Genomic DNA, 21,255 nt, shown 5'->3' with positions numbered 1-21,255 from the left:
GTGACACTAAAGCTACGCTCCTAGTTACAGAAGGTGATGTCCTGATGTCACGCTCCTAGTTACAGTAGGTGACACTAAAGCTACCTGATGTCACTCTCCTAGTTACAGAAGGTGACACTAAAGCTACCTGATGTCCTAGTTACAGAAGGGTGACACTCCTGATGTTACAGTTGGGTGACACTAAAGCTACCTGATGTCACACTCCTAGTTACAGTGGGTGACACTAAAGCTACCTGATGTCACTCTCCTAGTTACAGTGGGTGACACTAAAGCTACCTGATGTCACGCTCCTAGTTACAGTAGGTGACACTAAAGCTACCTGATGTCACGCTCCTAGTTACAGAAGGTGACACTAAAGCTACTTGATGTCACGCTCCTAGTTACAGAAGGTGACACTAAAGCTACTTGATGTCACGCTCCTAGTTACAGTGGGTGACACTAAAGCTACCTGATGTCACGCTCCTAGTTACAGTAGGTGACACTAACACTCCTAGCTGACACTAAAAACTTGATGTCACTCTCCTAGTTACAGAAGGTGACACTAAAGCTACCTGATGTCACACTCCTAGTTACAGAAGGTGACACTAATGCTACTTGATGTCACACTCCTAGTTACAGTGGGTGACACTAAAGCTACCTGATGTCACACTCCTAGTTACAGTGGGTGACACTAAAGCTACCTGATGTCACGCTCCTAGTTACAGAAGGTGACACTAAAGCTACCTGATGTCACTCTCCTAGTTACAGAAGGTGACACTAAAGCTACCTGATGTCACTCTCCTAGTTACAGAAGGTGACACTTAAGCTACCTGATGTCACTCTCCTAGTTACAGAAGGGACACTAAAGCTACCTGATGTCACTCTCCTAGTTACAGAAGGGACACTAAAGCTACCTGATGTCTCACTTCTAGCTACAGACGGTGACACTAAAGCTACCTGATGTCACGCTCCTAGTTACAGTAGGTGACACTAAAGCTGCCTGATGTCACACTCCTAGTTACAGAAGGGACACTAAAGCTACCTCATGTCACACTCCTAGTTACAGAAGGTGACACTAAAGCTACCTGATGTCACACTCCTAGTTACAGAAGGTGACACTAAAGCTACCTGATGTCACACTCCTAGATACAGCAGGTGACTCTAAAGCTACCTGATGTCACGCTCCTAGTGACAGAGATGACACTAAAGCTACCTGATGTCACTCTCCTAGTTACAGAAGGTGACACTGGTTACAGAAGGTGACACTAAAGCTACCTGATGTCACACTCCTAGTTACAGAAGGTGACACTAAAGCTACCTGATGTCACACTCCTAGTTACAGAAGGTGACACAAAGCTACCTGATGTCCTAGTTACAGAAGGTGACCTAGTTACCAGAAGGTGACACTAAAGGTGACACTACCTGATGTCACACTCCTAGTTACAGAAGGTGACACTAAAAAGCTACCTAGTTGATGTCACTCTCCTAGTTACAGGTGAAGCTACTTGACACTAAAGCTACCTCATGTCACACACACTCCTAGTTACAGAAGGTGACACTAAAGCTACCTGATGTCACTCTCCTAGTTACAGTGGGTGACACTAAAGCTACCTCATGTCACACTTACCTAGTTACAGAAGGTGACACTAAAGCTACCTCATGTCACTCTCCTAGCTACAGAAGGTGACACTAAAGCTACCTCATGTCACACTCCTAGTTACAGAAGGTGACACTAAAGCTACCTCATGTCACACTCCTAGTTACAGAAGGTGACACTAAAGCTACCTGATATCACATTCCTAGTTACAGAAGGTGACACTAAAGCTACCTGAAGCTAGTTACAGTAAGTAACACTAAAGGTACTTGATGTCAAACCCCTAGTTACAGAAGGTGACACTACATAATGTCACACCCTAGTTACAGGGGTTGACACTGGAGCTACATAAATGTTGTTAAAGTTGACACTTGAGCTGATATATCCCGGGTTCCTGCAGGAGCTGAAACTTCCCAGGTTATTGTAGGTGTTCGTGGAGCTGAAACCTCTCAGGTTATTGTAGGTGACCGTGGAGCTGAAACCTCTCAGGTTATTGTAGGTGTTCGTGGAACTGAAACCTCTCAGGTTATTGTAGGTGACCGTGGAGCTGAAACCTCTCAGGTTATTGTAGGTGTTCGTGGAGCTGAAACCTCTCAGGTTATTGTAGGTGACCGTGGAGCTGAAACCTCTCAGGCTATTGTAGGTGTTCGTGGAGCTGAAACCTCTAAGGTTATTGTAGGTGACCGTGGAGCTGAAACCTCTCAGGTTATTGTAGGTGTTCGTGGAGCTGAAACTTCTCAGGTTATTGTATTTGTTCGTGGTGGCTGAAACCTCTCAGGATATTGTAGGTGTTCGTGGTGCTGAAACCTCTTAGGTTATTGTAAGTGACCATGGAGCTCAAACCTCCCAGGTTATTGTAGGTGTTCGTGGAGCTGAAACTTCTCAAATTATTGTAGGTGACCGTGGAGCTGAAACTTCTCCACTTATTGTAGGTGACCGTTGAGCTGAAACTTCCCAGGTTATTGTAGGTGTTCGTGGTGCTGAAACCTCTCAGGTTATTGTAGGTGACCATTGAGCTGAAACCTCCCAGGTTATTGTAGGTGTTCGTGGAGCTGAAACTTCTCAAATTATTGTAGGTGACCGTGGAGCTGAAACTTCTCCACTTATTGAAGGTGACCGTGGAGCTGAAACCTCTCCACTTATTGTAAGTGACCGTGGGGCTGAAACTTCTCAACTTATTGTAGGTGACCTCGGAGCTGAAACTTCTCAGCTTATTGTAAGTGACCGTGGAGCTGAAACTTCTCAGCTTATTGAAGGTGACCGTGGAGGTGAAACTTCTCCACTTATTGTAAGTGACCGTGGAGCTGAAACCTCTCAGGTTATTGTAGGTGTTCTTGGTGCTGAAACTTCTCAGCTTATTGTAGGTGACCGTGGGGCTGAAACTTCTCAGGTTATTGTAGGTGACCGTGGAGCTGAAACTTCTCCACTTATTGTAGGTGACCGTGGAGCTGAAACCTCTCAGGTTATTGTAGGTGTCCGTGGAGCTGAAACCTCTCAGGTTATTGTAGGTGTTCGTGGAGCTGAAACTTCTCAGGTTATTGTAGGTGACCGTGGTGCTGAAACCTCTCAGCTTATTGTAGGTGACCGTGGAGCTGAAACCTCTCAGGTTATTGTAGGTGTTCGTGGAGCTGAAACTTCTCAGGTTATTGTAGGTGACCGTGGAGCTGAAACCTCTCAGGTTATTGTAGGTGACCGTGGAGCTGAAACCTCTCAGGTTATTGTAGGTGTTCGTGGTGCTGAAACCTCTCAGGTTATTGTAGGTGACCTGCTGAAACCTCTCAGGTTATTGTAGGTGTTCGTGGAGCTGAAACTTCTCAGGTTATTGTAGGTGACCGTGGAGCTGAAACCTCTCAGGTTATTGTAGGTGTTCGTGGAGCTGAAACCTCTCAGGTTATTGTAGGTGTTCTTGGAGCTGAAACTTCTCAGGTTATTGTAGGGTGACCTCGGAGTGGAGCTGTAAACCGTGGAGCTGAAACTTCTCAGGTTATTGTAGGTGACCGTGGAGCTGAAACCTCTCAGGTTATTGTAGGTGACCGTGGAGCTGAAACCTCTCAGGTTATTGTAGGTGTTCGTGGTGCTGAAACCTCTCAGGTTATTGTAGGTGACCGTGGTGCTGAAACCTCTCAGGTTATTGTAGGTGTTCGTGGAGCTGAAACCTCTCAGGTTATTGTAGGTGACCATGGAGCTGAAACCTCCCAGGTTATTGTAGGTGTTCGTGGAGCTGAAACTTCTCAAATTATTGTAGGTGTCCTTGGAGCTGAAACTTCTCCACTTATTGTAGGTGACCGTTGAGCTGAAACCTCCCAGGTTATTGTAGGTGTTCGTGGAGCTGAAACTTCTCAAATTATTGTAGGTGACCGTGGAGCTGAAACTACTCCACTTATTGAAAGTGACCGTGGAGGTGAAACTTCTCAACTTATTGTAGGTGACCGTGGAGCTGAAACCTCTCATGTTATTGTAGGTGTTCGTGGAGCTGAAACTTCTCAGGTTATTGTAGGTGACCGTGGAGCTGAAACTTCTCCACTTATTGTAGGTGACCGTGGAGGTGAAACTTCTCAAATTATTGTAGGTGACCGTGGAGCTGAAACTCTCAAATTATTGAAGGTGACCGTGGAGCTGAAACCTTCTCAAGTTATTGAAGGTGACCGTGGAGCTGAAACCTCTCAAGCTATTGAAGGTGACAGTGGAGGTGAAACTTCTCAACTTATTGTAGGTGACCGTGGTGCTGAAACTTCTCAGCTTATTGTAGGTGACCGTGGGGCTGAAACTTCTCAACTTATTGTAGGTGACCGTGGAGCTGAAAGTTCTCAAGTTATTGTAGGTGTTGGTGGAGCTGAAACTTCTCCACTTATTGTAGGTGACCGTGGAGCTGAAACTTCACAAGTTATTGTAGATGACCGTGGAGCTCCATGATGTCACATATGGATACTGTTTCAGGAAATGCTACACAAGCTACGAGATGTGACATGCCTGGTCGCATTAGGTGATACTGGATCTATAGGAGCTTGAGATTCTTGACATTACGAATCACACGGCTCATTCCAACACCTATGCATATAAACACTGCACATTTTAGCAACTATTTCTTATGGATCTAACAAAAGGTTTTGACGCTTATATTTTTGTACAGGAACTTCTATTTTGACACATGGCCTTATAGTTGTATACAGGACCATGATAACAGCCAATGTTCATGGATAGCAAGGGTACACTAGTTTGTCGCACAGATGGTCGGAGATATCTCAGTTTGTTTGAGAAGGGCCTCGGGACTACCACTTATGGGTATATTGAAGCTGTGCTTAATGTAATTCAGAACTGAAGAGGTTAAATAGAAAGCAATAACAATTGGAAATCTAATAAAATCTGCCACAGTATAATTTTTGGGAACCTGAATTGAAGTTGATTAAAAGGAACAGAATGGCAGATTTTTTGGTTTAAAGTTGTGAACTTGACAATAATCAAGTCACGAACTCTGGTCACGTGCCTAAAGAACGCTGGTCAAGAGCACTGCACCTGGCCTTCACCTTGGATCATGGCAAGGTCCTCATTAAGACGCCCATTCTGACACCTTTTTGTGTTATTTCATCTCTCTTTAATCAAAGTCAACTGACCAGGTTCCGTTTGTAGGGGAATTTCGTGCTCACGAGAAATGTCGCGAGATGTTCGCGTGTCACCCGAGAAGAGTCAGTGACCTTGAGGTTAACTGTCACGTGGCTGCATTCATACTCCCTCCTTCGCGACTGTTTTCATTTGTCTTGAAATGACCGGGTAGATCTTGAAACCGACAAAATACAAATACGATCAGTCAGTTATAACCCTCCCACTTCACGTCCGCCATGTCCAAGCGTCTGCTGATGCGATACAGTAGCCAGCTGAAACCAAGGCTTGAACTCTTCACCCTCTTCAGGATGGACCTTCAGGAAATAAGAAGAAGTCAAACTCGGCTTCGTAATGCTTTATGTTTATTCTCATGTCCTAATTGATATTTATTTGGATCGACCACTCAATTTTGGGAATGTTGTCTTCCTCGGTTAAAAATATAACTGCAGGTATAAAGAAAGTATAGACTTGAAAACTGGATCATGCCAAAACAAAAACGTTGTAAGCAGTGTGTGAAATAAGCCAAAAATCCAGCCAGACATCAGGGCTGGTAACTTCAAAATGTAACCAGCCCAAAATGGATTTAACCAGACCAAATATGGTGAATTTACTCTGATGTATGGAACATCTAAAAAATTTACCAGACCATCGGGCTGGCTAGCTGTAAATTCAGACCGTCCGTCAGAAATCTAGACCGTCTCGGGCGGTCGGACGGGCCTTATTTCATACACTGTTGTTAGGCTGAAAACATTATCAGTAGATACACAAACACAACCTTAAACACGTACCAAGTTCATCACCACCTTATTAACACTTCTTGTTCATGTCTTCTTAGCTACCATATTATCTTTCTTTTTCCCGAAAGTTTTTTGGTGTTTGGTTACACTTTCTAAATATGCATTTCACTAATACATTGCATAACTACGTTGTAGGGATCGGCTTAATTTCCTTGTAATGTCTAATTGTTGATAGTTCATAAATAATTTCCGTGACATGTTTGCACTTTTCGCGAACACCAACTCTCATCGCTGATTTTCAGTGGTCCAATGACACGATTTCAAGGAGCTATTTTGCCCCCTACACCAAATAAAGTCTAATAAATAAAGTGAAAACTGGGTATTCTTTTCCTCCGACCTTAATATTTCATAATGCAATTAAATATAGTTATGTATTTAATATGTGTCCTTTGTCTCGATTTATTCAGTTTCACGGATAATGATTAGATTCTATACTCGCTTTAATATTAGGTATTAAAAGAAGGTTAACTAAAAACTAAATGATATTTTCATATGAGATATATAATGTACATCTACTCCAGTACGCAAGTTGCCTTTATTCTGAACCACGAAAAAGTGAAAGACCATCAGATTCTGTCATATTACTATAGTTAATCTGTAGTATTCATTTAATACATTATTTGACATGATTAAGTGATGAAAGGTGTATTTACCACTGACGTTGCTTCCTCTGGACAATATGGATGAAGTGTTCGTGACTGAAGCACGTGTCATACCAAGGATGCTTTCAAGAACTGCGTCCAATACATTCCTTCCGCAACACATCCCCAGAACGAAGACAATGATTTATTATACAGCATCCACACAACACGCTAGTATAAACAACATTCCACACAACAAATTGCCATTGTTACAAAACAAACTGGTTATATGTATTTGTCCGGGGAGAGCGGCACCCCACCCGGCACCCTACCCGTTACGGCCCCCACACTCACTGTCCGCCTCCATCTGTCCCCGCACGCTTCTCGCCATCAGCCGGAGCTATCACATATCACCTTCACACCTTCTCCGCAGAATTTACAAGTCTCGAGAAATAGCATTTGCATGTAATATCGAAAAAAGGTATTGCAAATATTTGTAAAGGCTAATGGATGAGTTGGATTGAATGTCTGTTCGCTTTCCCACCTCCTTGCCTATCTGTAGAGTGGGCTAAGAGTTTACTGAGGACCTGATCGCGCTCTCCACATTGTCATACCGGTTTGACAAACATCAAACACTTGAGATCTGTAATCTACAACCTACTTCTCTACCGTAATGGCAGAGTAAGGTAGCCGCACCCGCTTGCGACAAACCAGGGCTTCTCACGTTGGTCGGGTGGCCTAATATATAGTTAGCATCTCGCGATAAGCTACAAGGACCCGGTAATGGATATTTGTCGTTGAGGATGCGAAAGTCGCTGAATGAAAGCCCTCATCCTTACTCCCGAGTGAGATGGTCACTTAGCCACCAAGTCATCACGATTCTACCGGGTGTCCCAGTAAATGGCTACAATCTACACAATATCTCATAAGAGCGATGATTGATACTAATGTGCCATTATCGCCTGGAGTTTCCATATCTGCTAGTCCCCTGTGGTAGCACCGCGGGCTCTTTAACACCTGGCCAGGTAACAGCGTCTGTAACGAGCAGGTAGGAGAATCAATACCCGCCGTGTATCACCGCACAGTCGTCACATGCTCTATTACACACTTACGACCGCGTACAATTGCCGTTAAATACCTTGTAAACTTCCTTGATTTTTATATTTTTTCTCTTTATCGCATTCAATTACATTAAGGCGAGTCATCTCTGGTTGAAACTCAAATAAATATCATATGTGTATGTACAGCTACATTAAAAGATCCAGCAAATGATTTGCTACTTTACCATTAAGAAATTGCGAGTGGAACGTTTGCTTTTTTTGTTGCAATAAATCTGGAATGAAAGGCGGGCATGGTCTGATCGTGGACAATGGCTAACACCTTTATCAACGTGTGTGAATAGGTATCATTGGAAACCAGATACGTCCTAACAGATGGTAATATTAAGAATTCAAGTACTATTTTACGCAGTGGAGGTGTAAAGTGTTTCTTCCGCATTATGGCTGATGTCTGTTCACGAAACACCGCCCTTTATGAGATCTCTTTGATATTAGCAAATGTGGGGTCTGTCGATATTTTGCTGTTTTGAAAGATTCAATGAACTGTCTGCTTTTGAAGATTCACACTTATAATATTTTATGCTCACGTTAGTCGTACTAATGCGAAATGGATTTACACGTACAACGACAAAGGGGAAATCGTGAATACCCAAATGAAAAATTAATATCTTGACAATGATTCAATATTTTAAAAAAAACAAACAAAGACAGTATTTTGTGTATTATTTATTCTTGAAAATTAGATTGTGTGATCGTCCTTCTGTTGTCCAAAAGAAAAGTCCAACGTCTGAAACAGTGATACGCTCTGTGATTAAGAAAAGGGAACGCTTACAAAGAGAAACAAGGGGAGAGCACAGAGCCCTGGCACAGACAAACTGAAGACGTCTACCAGCACCATTGACCTCGCCTTGCTACTATCATATTTCTCATCATATCCAAGAAGCCCAAAATTATTTTGCATGTATCTTTTCGTAGTTATATAGCCTGTTCTCCTTTCTCTTATACATCATCTCAGATATTTTGTACGCTACATTACAAAGTAGTTTGATGATATTTAAATTGCTCCTAACTGGGGATAACGTTCTGCAGGAAACATCCCTTTTTATCTGATATTGTCATTTAGCAACATTAAACAATTTGCAAATAAAAAAATAAATGAATTAAAGGAGCAATATTTTGGAGATAATTTTTTAAAGAAATGTATCGTTTTGGTAAAACACGTCAAAAAATAATGTTAATATCTTTCAATGAGTGTTTATTCTAGAAATGTCTGAGTATTTGGTGACACTATACGGGATGCTGCTTCTCGATAGTTCCAGTTCCATGTCGCCTGACGCTCGCTCTTGTAATCCGGCAGGCTCTTTAACCACACCGGTATCGCTGTCAGGTGCGTCGTGCTGCCAGGTAGCGGGCAGGTGAGATCGATACTCAGCAATCAGAGTTAACTCCGCGATACTTCGATCTGCTCTTCAGGTAATTACACCATTCCGGCGTACAATAGCCACATTACCTGTGTGCAAGCGGGAACGGTTAAAGATCATAAAGTGTCGAGTGGCGCCTCATCTTACATTAGAGTATTTGATCTGCATGTAATTGTGTGAATAATAAAAGGACAATTTGTTGATATTTCTGTCAATTTTGTTATTTGCTGTTTGATTCGTGTATTTGAGTATTGAGTGTTATCATACAACTAATCATTATATGATGTTTGCTTTGATCTGTCCAGAAAAGCATGTTTATCACGTGTGTCCAGGAAGTAAATATTCATCAACGACCATATTAGTTACCGTGACTTTCCTCTTTTAGTGACCATTGTACTTTTGCAGTAATAAAGGACTTAATTTATCTGACAGACACGTGTTTGCAGCGGTCCTGTATAGATGTGGAACATGCATTGGTGAGGTCATTCGACTACTTCTGGAAGAGGTCTTTAACTGTCTTCCTGTTGGAGTACCTATGTTAACTGTAAGGTTTTCTGAGATTAATATAATTTAGTACTAGACTTCTGCGCGAATAAGAATATTCACGATCATTTTTAGAAAATCATTTTATTGGCTTGGATAATGGATACACTTTTCACCACCAATACAATGGCCATTACGTCCTTTGAACCAAGCGATATATACGTTTTCTGAAGTCAAGGCCAAATAGGTAGAGCCGATAGAGAAATGCTTAATATAACACGTCTTTAAAGATTTCTGATGTACAGATTACCAGTTCTGTGTCCTATCCTATACATACTGTCGTTAAAGTGATGGTGCCCTTAGTTTGTATCGGTAACCAACATTATCAGGACTGTACTTGTCGTAGGCTTGTATCGGCAGCCAAACTTAACAGAGCTGTCGTTGCTGTAGGTATGAAATGGAATCCAACCTTACTATAGATGTATTTGCTATAGGCTTGTAATGGTAACCGACCTTAAAATAGCTGTGTTACGGTAGGTTTGTATTAGTAACTTACCCATATATAGCTTTATTTGCCATAGGCTTTGTATAAGTAACCTGCTTCAAAGTAGCCGTATATGCTACAACTTTGTTTTGCAGAGGTCAAGGGAAATACTTTAATGTTCATTGTTTAAATAAAAAAAAGCTTCATAGCTTCGAGGAATAGAAAGTTACGGAGTTCAAAGTGACACTGGAAACGATGTCTAAATGTCTGTGCAACGTGATGAACAAAGGGTTGACTGTCAGAGATTGGTGTTTGGGATAAAAGGCCTAAACACCTACGAGTAGTCTGTCTCACAGTCCCTGGACCACATTATTTTCCATACTGCCAAGCCCTATCTGCAGTGCTAAAGCCCTAAATAAAGCAAGTCCTAGATTTCCTCACGTTCAGGAATCTCTGGTCTCCCAGGGGCTCCTTTTCAATTTAAATGGGCTTGTTTGTTACTATCAAAATTATATATATTTAGGGACTAAGCGTTAGTCTAATCTACGAGAGACAGCTTTTCGGTGGAAAGGCGGGACATGAACGAGGTGACTGTCCAGGGAAATGGAATGTAGTTTTACGCCGATGTCAGCAGCGACACTGTTATCTACATAGGAGAAACAGGCACAGGAGGATAGGAGAGAACAGGCACAGGAGGATGATCTGATATGAGAAAGGTCAGTACCGTTTCGACTGTACTATACTGCTATTGCCAGAGTGGAGCATGTGTGTACTCATCAACAGTGCTTATCAAGTTATAGATGATGCGGCGACTAACCGGATCGGTTGGTCAGGCTCGCTGACTTGGTTGACACACGCCATCGTATCCCAGTTGCGTAGACGATGCTCATGTTGTTGATCACTGTATTGTCTGGCCCACAATTCGATTCTTTAAATACCGCCGCAATGTATCTGGAATAATGCTGGGTGCGGCGTTAAACAACAAACAAAAACAACCAATTATAGATGATTGAAAAAGTCACAATATCATCCAAACATCAGCTGAGAGCAAGGACATGCCTTGATGTTCGAATATCAACTTCCATGTTGAACGATCCTCAGAACGATTAATAAAGGCGTGAAGTTATTAATGCATTGCTTTCAAGCTGTATACATTTGTAATTAAATGTACCATGCCTAATGTTTAAATTTAAGTAGTTTTTCCCAAAGCCGTGTCTTAAGGTTACAAACCAGGAGTATAATGCCATAGAAAGAAAATTAATTGCTTTATATTTGTAGTGGGCAATGATTTGATTTTATCCGGTGAAGAGAATCTAATGGCTTTTATTACCCACCCTTGGGGCCGCCAGGAGAAACGTACACGACTTAAAGAATTGTCATCTGGTTAGTTCTTCAGCAGTCACAAATCCAGACGGATAAGAGGGTGATTATGAAAATGTTTTAGTTAATATACACAAAAGGTCATACCGTAATATTTATTAATTCACGGCCGGATCACATGTTTTTAGTCGACGCACATATTATTTCTGTCCAATAATCAATTTAACTTCTTCTAACTTCAGGAAGACTTGAGTGAAGAGTGAGTGAGTATGGTTGTTTTTCAACTAAGTAATTTGACGCGAGTAGTGGGCTTTACATATTGACAACTATAGTAAATAGAACCTTAGACTTTGGCGTAAGGGTGACATGCTTGTAAAGATAGGTACCGCCTTCAACATAGAGTGGCTCAGTTGGCAACTGGTCTTGCTGCATTTTGTTTTTTCGTTGAGTAAAGCTGACACAGTTCATGTACCATGAATCCCCAACACACACACACACACACACACACACACACACACACACACACACACACACACACACACACACACACACACACACACACACACACACACACACACACACACATCCCCAACCCACCGCACACATCCCCAACCCACCACACACAGCATACACGTTTCACATATCATATTTCAAATTTTCACCTTATATCAAAACGATCTTAGCCCTAAGACCGTCTTAAGTCTGTTACAGTCATCGTAGCGCTAAGATCGCTTTGTGCAAGGGGGACCAGTCCCTGGGTAACGAATCCTGCTCCACGCCGACCCCCTCCACTCTCTTCACATAGCTGTGATACATTTGTCTAATTCGCTGCGTCATATTCATCCCAAGTTGAGGGAAGGTGGAGTAGCCCAGTGGTTAAAGCGTTCGCCCGTCTCGCCAAAGACCCGGGTTCGATTCCCCACATGGGTACAATGAGTGAAACCTGTTTATGATGCACCCCGCCGTGATATTGCTGGAATATTGCTAACAGCTGCGTAAAACTAAACTCAATTATTCACTCATCCCAAGTGGGGATTTCGATTTCATAACGCGTTCCCCGTGTTTGCTTTGGAAGGTTACATCCGAAAAAGATGCAAATAGATCACTTACAATGAGTTAATATACATTAGAGAAAAGGTGAACATATCAGACTGGACAGAATGATTCATTTGATAAAATTGTAGATACTGGTTGTCATGACAGGCTGACCCGTGAAGATCCGAGTTAGAATTGATCTTCAGTAACCCATGCTTGTCGGAAGAGGCGACTAACGGGATCGGGCGATCAGGCTCGCTGACTTGGTTGACACATGTCATCGGTTCCCAGTTGCGCAGATCGATGCTCATGCTGTTGATCACTGGATTGGCAGGCCTAGACTCGATTATTTACAGACCGCCGCCACATAGCTTGAATGTTGCTGAGGGCGGCGTAAAACTAAACTCACTCACTCACTTTGGAAGGTTACAATGGCGTGGATTGTTGATCATGGTGTCAACCACTGATTTGCCATCGCATATTAAACATACCCTGGATAACTGCTATATAATGTTGCTATATCCCGTAAAACATCATCCACTCCCCAACGAAGCCGACACCGCATCTCTTGGTTACACTAATATCACTGGGCTCAAATGTAACGTCATGACTGATGACTAAGAAGCTAAGTTTTGAAATGTGCAAAATAATATAGAATATTGTTTACAAAGAAGGAAGCTCTTACTTCTCATCCCACCCACAGTAAATAGTTCTTCCAGTTGGTTCCATGGAACCCCTGACGAGGCATCAAACACGTGGCAGGGCGGTGGAGTAGCCTAGTGGTTAAACCGTTCGCTCGTACCGCCGAAGATACGGGTTCGGTTCCCCCATGGGTACAATGTCTGAAGCTCATTTCTGGTTTCCAAGCCGTGATATTGATGGAATATTGCGAAAGACGGCGTAAAACCAAATGCAGTATGTCACTTAAACATGTGGCACACTATGTATATTTGTACAATGATACGTCGATACCTTGCAACACATGTCCATGAAGACAAATCCCATAATACCACTGATTACAGTGACATCTCTGGTGGGGAGGTGGGGCGGGGGACATCAACCATCACCCTGGTTGACACCACACCTGGAGCAGTTTTTATGAATGCTTCACGTGCGCCAATCTTATCAACCTAAGAATAAGATATCATTATATTTTGTGATTGTAACACATGGCACCTGTGGATTATCCCTTGAAAGTTATATGTAACTATTGTGGGCGTTAATGACAACTCTGGTCCTTGGAGCCAGACACTGAAATCAGGAAACAGATGCATACATCTGTCAAACATCGATAACATGTCTGATTGAAAATAATCTGTTTGAACTTATAATGCATGCGTTGAGGTGAATGACTTAGAGTCTTTGGTCTTATTTCCATGATTCTGAGACATTGCAGTGCCAAAGTGACCAAACCTTGTTCATGTGTAGGTGCCTTAAATTGTTCATTTGTGGTTGTTATGTTCGTGTGACTTTGTAGTGTGTCCAATTTCCTGGTCCTTGGTTACGTCTATGTACCTTGTTCTAGTGTTATTGCCTTGTTCTTGTGCTATTGTCATGTTTATGTGCTGTTGCCTTGTTCATGGTCCATGTTCATGTGCCTATGCCGTGTTCATGTGCCTATCCCTTGTTCATGTGCTAGTTCCTTGTACATGTTCCGTGTTCATGTGCTGTTGCCATGTTCATGGTCCCTGTTGATGTGCTATTGTCTTGTTCATGGTCCGTGTTCATGTGCCTATCCCTTGTTCATGTGCTAGTTCCTTGAACATGTTCCGTGTTCATGGTCCCTGTTGATGTGCTATTGTCTTGTTCATGGTCCGTGTTCATGTGCCTATCCCTTGCTCATGTGCTAGTTCCTTGAACATGTTCCGTGTTCATGGTCCCTGTTGATGTGCTATTGTCTTGTTCATGGTCCGTGTTCATGTGCCTATCCCTTGTTCATGTGCTAGTTCCTTGAACATGTTCCGTGTTCATGGTCCCTGTTGATGTGCTATTGTCTTGTTCATGGTCCGTGCTCATGTGACATCGTCATGCATTACATGTTCTTCGTGTCTGTGCCTTGCAAACATGCGCACATAGTCTCTCAATGTCTTTGCCTGTGCAGTGTTCATATGTGCCTTACCTGTCCTGTGCTATGTCCACGTGTGTGTGCCTTCTCAGTGTGTCAGTACATTGTGCCTGTGACGTACACGTGTGTTCCCAGGTGTAATAATTTGCAGTTGTACATGACATCATCACTTTTTGCGACCACATTACATATATATTGATATATTACAAATATAACTAGTAGCCCTTTATATTTTCTTTGATGTGTGTGCGGAAAAAGGATATCTCTCCAATATGACAAGTCACTTTGGACAACCACTTTGCACAGAGGATATCATGTTGTAAAATATTCTGTTTACATGTCATCCATGCACATACTGGCAACGCATTAACATTTAAATAACTGTTTAAGTGATCAAACTGGAATCACACCCCTCCCACCTCATCATAATAAATGACCAGTATACCCGATATAGAGTTTTTGGCTGAAATACATGAAAATCATTAAAACGGTCACAAACACCGCATGTATTATCAACATATTGGAAAAAAATAATAACAGATTTATTTGTGCACAATATAACCCCGCCGTCTCCGAGTAGAAATATGGATTTCAGTTTTTGACATAGTTGAGGTTATTACCATAAGTAATTTGGTCAGCAGGTGCTACCACTACCTGCATCAAGGTGTTGCCGAATTTACCTGATAGGTCTTTCACATGACTTGTTCAGAGAATGACGTTTTGTAATGACGATTTGAAAATAAGTGTTACGATCAATAGAAATCGACTGAAATCCCATCGTCTTAAAGATTTCTGGCCATATGGTACCTGTGAATTACCTGTGTGTTATTGACATGGCACCAGGTGTAGACAGGTATCTCAGGTGAGAGAGAGCAGGCTGTACAGTCATCAAGCAGGTATTCAGTAAACAAAGTCACAACGTCTGATAGATTCAGTTCGCTGAATGGACTACGTGCGTCACGTCAGAGTCAGTAAATTAGGGACCAATTGCCAGTTTGCAGAGTCTGAACTTAGATTGAAACCCACAGAGAGAGAGAAAGAGAGAGAGAGAGAGAGAGTTGGAGAGGGGGAGAGAGAGGAGGGACCAGGGAGGGAGAGAGAAGGAGAGAGCGGAGGACTTAGAGGGATGGAGAGAGAAAGGACGAGAGAGAGAGAGGAGGGAGGGAGTGAGAGAGGGGGAGGGGCAGGGGAGGTGTTAGTTGTGTGATTAAGACCTTGTTCTATAATTATAGGTAGATTTCGGAGATCTCTTAATGAATCGCTGACGTGAAGTTGTATTTAATTCATTCTCTTACTGCCATACAGTACCAGATAAATTGTTGCGAAGCGGATGGAATATTGTGGAAGAAACATTTTATATTAACTCACACATTGTCAAGTGGAGACCAGTGCCAAGCGGCAGTGGTGGCACAAAAAATCATTGGCTTCGTCGTAAATCTTCACTCTCCTTATTGTAGATCAGAATACAAAGTTTGATTAAAGATGGCGGCTCAGAAATGACACGCGTTGTACATAGGGGTCGCGGAAACTGACTGTCAGAAGAAAAGACAAGTCCTCCGTTCTATTGAGGTGGAGCAATGCTGAAAATTATCCCATGTATCGGCGAAAGACGGAGTAGAACACACCTGACGTATAAGTAGTAATTTCAGTGTCAGCTTTCAATAGGCAGAAATTTTAGGGATTCCAGGCGCGTGAAATTCACGTGACACCCACATGCAAAAGTCAGAAGTATCAAATAAAACGAAACAAAGTTCACTCATTCATCAAATTAATTTCTTTCCCGTCCATAAACCTCGTTCATGTATTTATGGCAACGAGTAAATTGATGGAGACGTTTTGTGTTTTATTTCACTTTGATGTCTAACCACCGTTACCCGGGTTAGACAACGAGGAGCTGTCTCCATAGAGATTTATATTACACGCACGTTAGTTATAGTCGTGGCCTAATCCAGCGAGATATAACTTGCTTCGCGTTTATTACAACTTTAAGGTAATATGCCAATCTGTATTATACAAAACTTCACAACTGTGGTCAAGCTCGATAAATATGTCAAAAGTGGTATAAGTCCAACTTATAATAAATAATCGTTCCTCCTTGCGTTCCTTAGGCTGTGTTTACTCTTTAACTATAACGCCATTAAATATATTAATTATAACGCCATTAATATTCAAACTAGTAAAGCCATTTTTGTTTTCTAAATCGTGGAATTCAAGCTAAAATTTCACAACAAATACAAGCTTTAATATATATTTATTATTACCCATATTGAGATTAACTTAAAACCTCAGAAACCATATCATTTTGATTTGTGATGGTGAGATGAATATTTTGATATGTAAGGGTTGGAGTTTCGGGGCAGGCCGGTATAGACATATGAGTCAGTTGGAAAAGGTCTAAAATGATAAGGGGTGGTGACGGAATAGCTGACATTCCCATTAAACTGAATCTGTAACAATGAAACCCCTCAGGTAAGAGGGCGGGGACCTGCGCGTGCGACGGTCACGTGACTAGGTGAGAACAGGGGTTATTAAAACACATCTCGAGGACATGCGCACGCATCGCGTCACTGAGCCGACGGTGGCATGAGGGTTGGGAAACTGTCAACAATAGACGAAAAATCTCAACTAAACTACTCAGTGTTTTCATCATATCTAGGGGTAATTTCGCTGTCAGAAATAGTCCGAGTATTGTGATTCAAATCTATAGACACGTCGACGCGTTGTTTGTGTTTGCGTTTCACGTGAATGCTTACAGAATTCTCACGGCAGTTGGACAAAGTTTGAAGACAGACGGGTTTTTTATCTAGTTTCTGGGACCGCATTGAAGCAAAACTCAAAACTGTGTATGTACTTACTCTACCCATGAAGAAAATAAATATTATTAATTCACAATTAATGATAAACAAATTCACAATTATATACATGTTCATATTATGAAATAGACATCGGGCACTGACTTTTTTTAATGCAACATATTTCATTTAATACAACATATTTCATTTTCATATTATGATGGCATCGGGGACTGAGTTTTTTTATACAACATACATATATGAGATCAGATGTTTACCCATTTCGTCCACTGATCCACTCCTTCTCATTTACTAAAATTTGCATATATTGTGTGAAAGATAACCCCCTGATTCGTATATATGAGGACAGACATCCACCGACCCTACTGACCTAGTTCCCCGTGTATAACAACGCCATTCAACGAATGTAATATGTAGTTTGCCAGACATTGATGATCAGATTTCGTCAATGTTATTTTCTCTGCAGAGAAAGCAACATAGCAGCCAGAGACCTGTCCCTGTCACTGAATGAATTATTGGAATATATCACCGTAGCGATCTCTTTAAACATGCATTTACCGTGCACGAAAAAAAATCAAATAAAATATTATATTATAGAAAAGCGAGTTTTTAATTATAGGAGTAATTTGTTCAGTAATTATTGCTTTGGATATTTGTTAATTCATTTCTTCGGTTTCTTCTATTTCTACACTGAGTGTCGCTGAGATGACCAGCGATCGAGGAAAGACGACATGCGTGTCTTAGGTTGTCTTGGAGACCGGTCACAGACCGGGCCAGGTACTCACTATTTCCCGGGGAGTCCCCAGAGATTCTGTCGAGGGTAATTATTTCTCTGCGATCTAACCAAGGAAATCATCCCGTCCCCTCCTCAACTCCCCCACGGATTAGTCATATAGTATCAGGTCCACACACCTTGCTGAAAGTAGCGCGGACATGACGTCATAATGTATTCTCAGAGCTGGACCTCATCAAATGTATCCCTCCGCCATAGGTGCTCATCCAGGCCACATAGCGGCACATGCATTGCCTCCCTTGCTCCGCTGGCAGAAGAATGGTTCCTTTGTTGATTTTCGACACGTCTTGGAGATGCGTGCGTGATTCATCCAAGAACGATCTCCTCCCACCGTCCCTCTCTCCCTCCCTCCCTCCTCTCCGCTCTGCTGCACCTTGGTTAAACGATTACGGTGCCAGCGATTCCTGCAACAAAAGATTGGTATTGATTGTCTCTGACCCCGGCCACAAGCCATTGTTATAAATCGTGGTGGTCCTTCGGCAAAAGCAAGACGTCTTAGGACTTGATCAGATTCCATGCTTGTCATAATAGTTATCTATTACCCACAATCTCTGTAATATTCAAAAGTGATATTGAGTTCAAGATTAAGTTTTGTTCAATTCAGCCATAGGTTGCGTTGAAAAAGAGAGAGCATACTGTCGGCTGTACGTTTATTTCATAGTCAGATATATCAGTTTAATTTGATAATTGACAGCACAGCGTGATATCAGTTTACAGTTATTTATTTCCCTGAAATATTCTGAATGATTCCTGTAGCGCAGCTTCAACCCAAGTATATCTTTAATATTGGAACGCGGTATCTTAAATCTTATTTATCCAACTGTTTAAAATTATGGAAATTTACAAGAATATGACATATAACTTTAAACAAACGTATTTCTTAATTGTGTTTTTTTTCAACGTTGCTCTGTGAGCCTTTATTTGTTGTAGTTAGATTATCTAAGAAAGCCTGTTCGGTGAAGTTATTGTTTTATGAGCCGTCTGGGTGTAGATATGTAGATATAGTGTATGTGTGTTTGTTACCACTGAGCCGCATCTTTGTTCGGTGACCCGACAGACAGAGGGCAGACGGCTCCACCGCTATCGACAACAACGACGTGAGTGATTTATTGTTTATCAACGACTGGGGAGTATAGGGCAGATGAGCGTATATCAGTGAGTACATAAACTGTAGAGAAGAAGTAGTGTAGTTGTTGTAGCAGCAGCAGTAGTAGCAGTAGTAGCAGTAGCGCAGTAGCAGGAGTGGTAGTCGCAGTGGTCGTAGTAAGTAGTAGTATCAGCAGCAGCAGCAGCAGTAGTAGTAGTAGTAGTAGTAGTAGCAGCAGCAGCAGTAGCAGCAGCAGCAGCAGTAGTAGCAGTAGCAGGAGTGGTAGTCGCAGTCGTAGTAGTAGTAGTATCAGCAGCACTAGCAGCAGCAGTAGTAGTAGTAGTAGTAGTAGTAGCAGCAGCAGCAGCAGTAGCAGTAGCAGCAGTAGTAGCAGTAGCAGGAGTGGTAGTCGCAGTCGTAGTAGTAGTAGTAGTAGTAGTAGTAGTAGGAGTAGTAGTAGTAGTAGTAGTAGTAGCAGCAGCAGGGGTAGTAGTAACGGCGATGTTGGTTGTGGTACAAGTCGTAAAAGTAGTAGTAGTGGTGATGGTGGTAGTAGTTGCAGCAGCAGCAGAGATAGCAGCAGTCGATGTGGTGATGTTGATAGCGATAGTGGTACTAGTCGTAGTAGTAGTAGTAGTAGTAGTAGTAGTAGTAGTAGTAGTAGTAGTAGTAGTAGGAGGAGGAGGAGGAGGAGGAGGAGTAGTAGTAGTAGTAGTAGTAAGAGTAGTAGTAGTAGGAGGAGGAGGAGGAGGAGTAGTAGTAGTAAGAGTAGTAGTAGTAGTAGTAGTAGTAGTAGTGCTGGTGGTGGCGGTAATAACAGCTACAGCAGTACTAGTGCCATTATTATGAATGACTGTAGTTTTAATGTTTACTGTTAATTTTTAAAAGCACCGAATAAACGGCCACATTTCAAAAACTATTACGAGACCTTTGTTTATATTATTAGGTGTATTTGTGACACAGTCGTTCGTCATCATTAAATGCAGTGGAAACAACACATGTATCAATAAATCAAAAACACATGTAGGTAATATTTGTATACATTTGAACTGTCCGCTGTTTTGTTCTGTAATCGTCTACACATGTTTAATCAGTACTGCATTGTCCGCTTAAGATTGCGTCACAATCTTTTTGACACTAACTAGCTCTTCTTATCCGCCCAATCTCTTATACCCCTCCCTGTCCCCATGCCATGTGTTTAAGGTAAGCCGGAAGCGGAAGTCAGCCAGCTGGTAGGAGAGTTAAGGTGTTTAGAGGTCAGCCAATTGTTGTGTTATCTGATCATAACATCCCACCTAAGTCTTCCGTCAACCCCGTTGTCTCACCAAACTGTCCTTAGTGATGTTAAACAATGGGTTCTACTTCAAGTCATTGTGGAGTATTTTATCGATATAGTGCCGTGCGTTTGCAATTTGTAATAATTTCTATGATTAAATGTCTTTAAATTGGATTATTTTAGAATCTAACACAATACAAGTCCAATTGCCGTTGATTGTCCAAAGGCTAATGCATTCCCAGGGTTTAGACAGTTAAAAAGGGTGGAATATGTCAGACTGACTTGTTTAAAGTATCTGCAATAGTATTGCAGCTTTGTAACTTTTCTTTTTAAGACTATTATAAATCAAATTTAACCTTCAGGCAGATATTGTAATGTGTCAGGGATGAAGCATACATCTATCTGCGCGCCATTCCTGGTAATATATTGTCAGTATGGGATATCAGATAATATTTTGTCTACTGTCAAAATATATTTGATATTTTTAAGAATGAAATATTAGAAGTATAACTATAGTGTAAATTTTACATGCTAAAACCCCGTACATAAACCTTTCCCAGAACATGTCAGTTTGAAACTCATGAAAAACGATGTTTGTTTCATACAATCATGCTTACTTTGTTATGCTATTTGGCATGAATGAAATAATGTGTCAAAAGAAAACAGGACCAATGCGTTTATTTATTTTTGTAAATCGGTTTATTTCTTACATCTTAATGAAACAAACAACATTAAACATATCCTAAATTGTGTTGATAAAATATTGAATAAACTGGAAAAAGCTAACCTTATTATGGAAGTCTGACTCTAAGTTCGGCACCATAATGGCACATTTAAAGATTTGGCTGAAGATCATTTCTTCGTGATGC

The 21,255-nt window shown here is 41.6% G+C and overlaps 1 protein-coding gene across 1 annotated transcript; it reads right to left on the bottom strand.

Annotated features, from left to right (window-relative positions):
* Positions 1-1,885: 1,885 nt before the first annotated feature.
* Positions 1,886-4,024, bottom strand: LOC124278391 (probable cyclin-dependent serine/threonine-protein kinase DDB_G0292550). Its single transcript, XM_046714106.1, has 3 exons — positions 3,349-4,024; positions 2,417-3,316; positions 1,886-2,271 (listed from the first exon to the last, which is right to left on the bottom strand). The coding sequence occupies exons 1-3, from the start codon at positions 4,022-4,024 to the stop codon at positions 1,886-1,888; spliced, it is 1,962 nt and encodes a 653-aa protein (XP_046570062.1).
* Positions 4,025-21,255: the final 17,231 nt, after the last annotated feature.

Source organism: Haliotis rubra, unplaced genomic scaffold, assembly GCF_003918875.1.
Source record: "Haliotis rubra isolate DU_JTF1 unplaced genomic scaffold, ASM391887v1 Scf236, whole genome shotgun sequence".
NCBI lineage: Eukaryota > Metazoa > Mollusca > Gastropoda > Lepetellida > Haliotidae > Haliotis > Haliotis rubra.
Note: the sequence above shows the minus strand (reverse complement) of the source record. Positions and strands in the feature narration are given on the sequence as shown.

Coding starts and splice junctions, on each gene's coding strand:
- LOC124278391 (XM_046714106.1), bottom strand. CDS start 4,024: ATGAGAGGTTTCAGCTCCACGGTCACCTACAATAAGTTGAGAAGTTTC. Junction 3,317..3,348: donor CACCTACAATAACCTGAGAG/GTTTCAGCAGGT, acceptor ATAACCTGAGAG/GTTTCAGCACCACGAACACC. Junction 2,272..2,416: donor CACCTACAATAACCTGGGAG/GTTTGAGCTCCA, acceptor ATAACCTGAGAG/GTTTCAGCTCCACGGTCACC.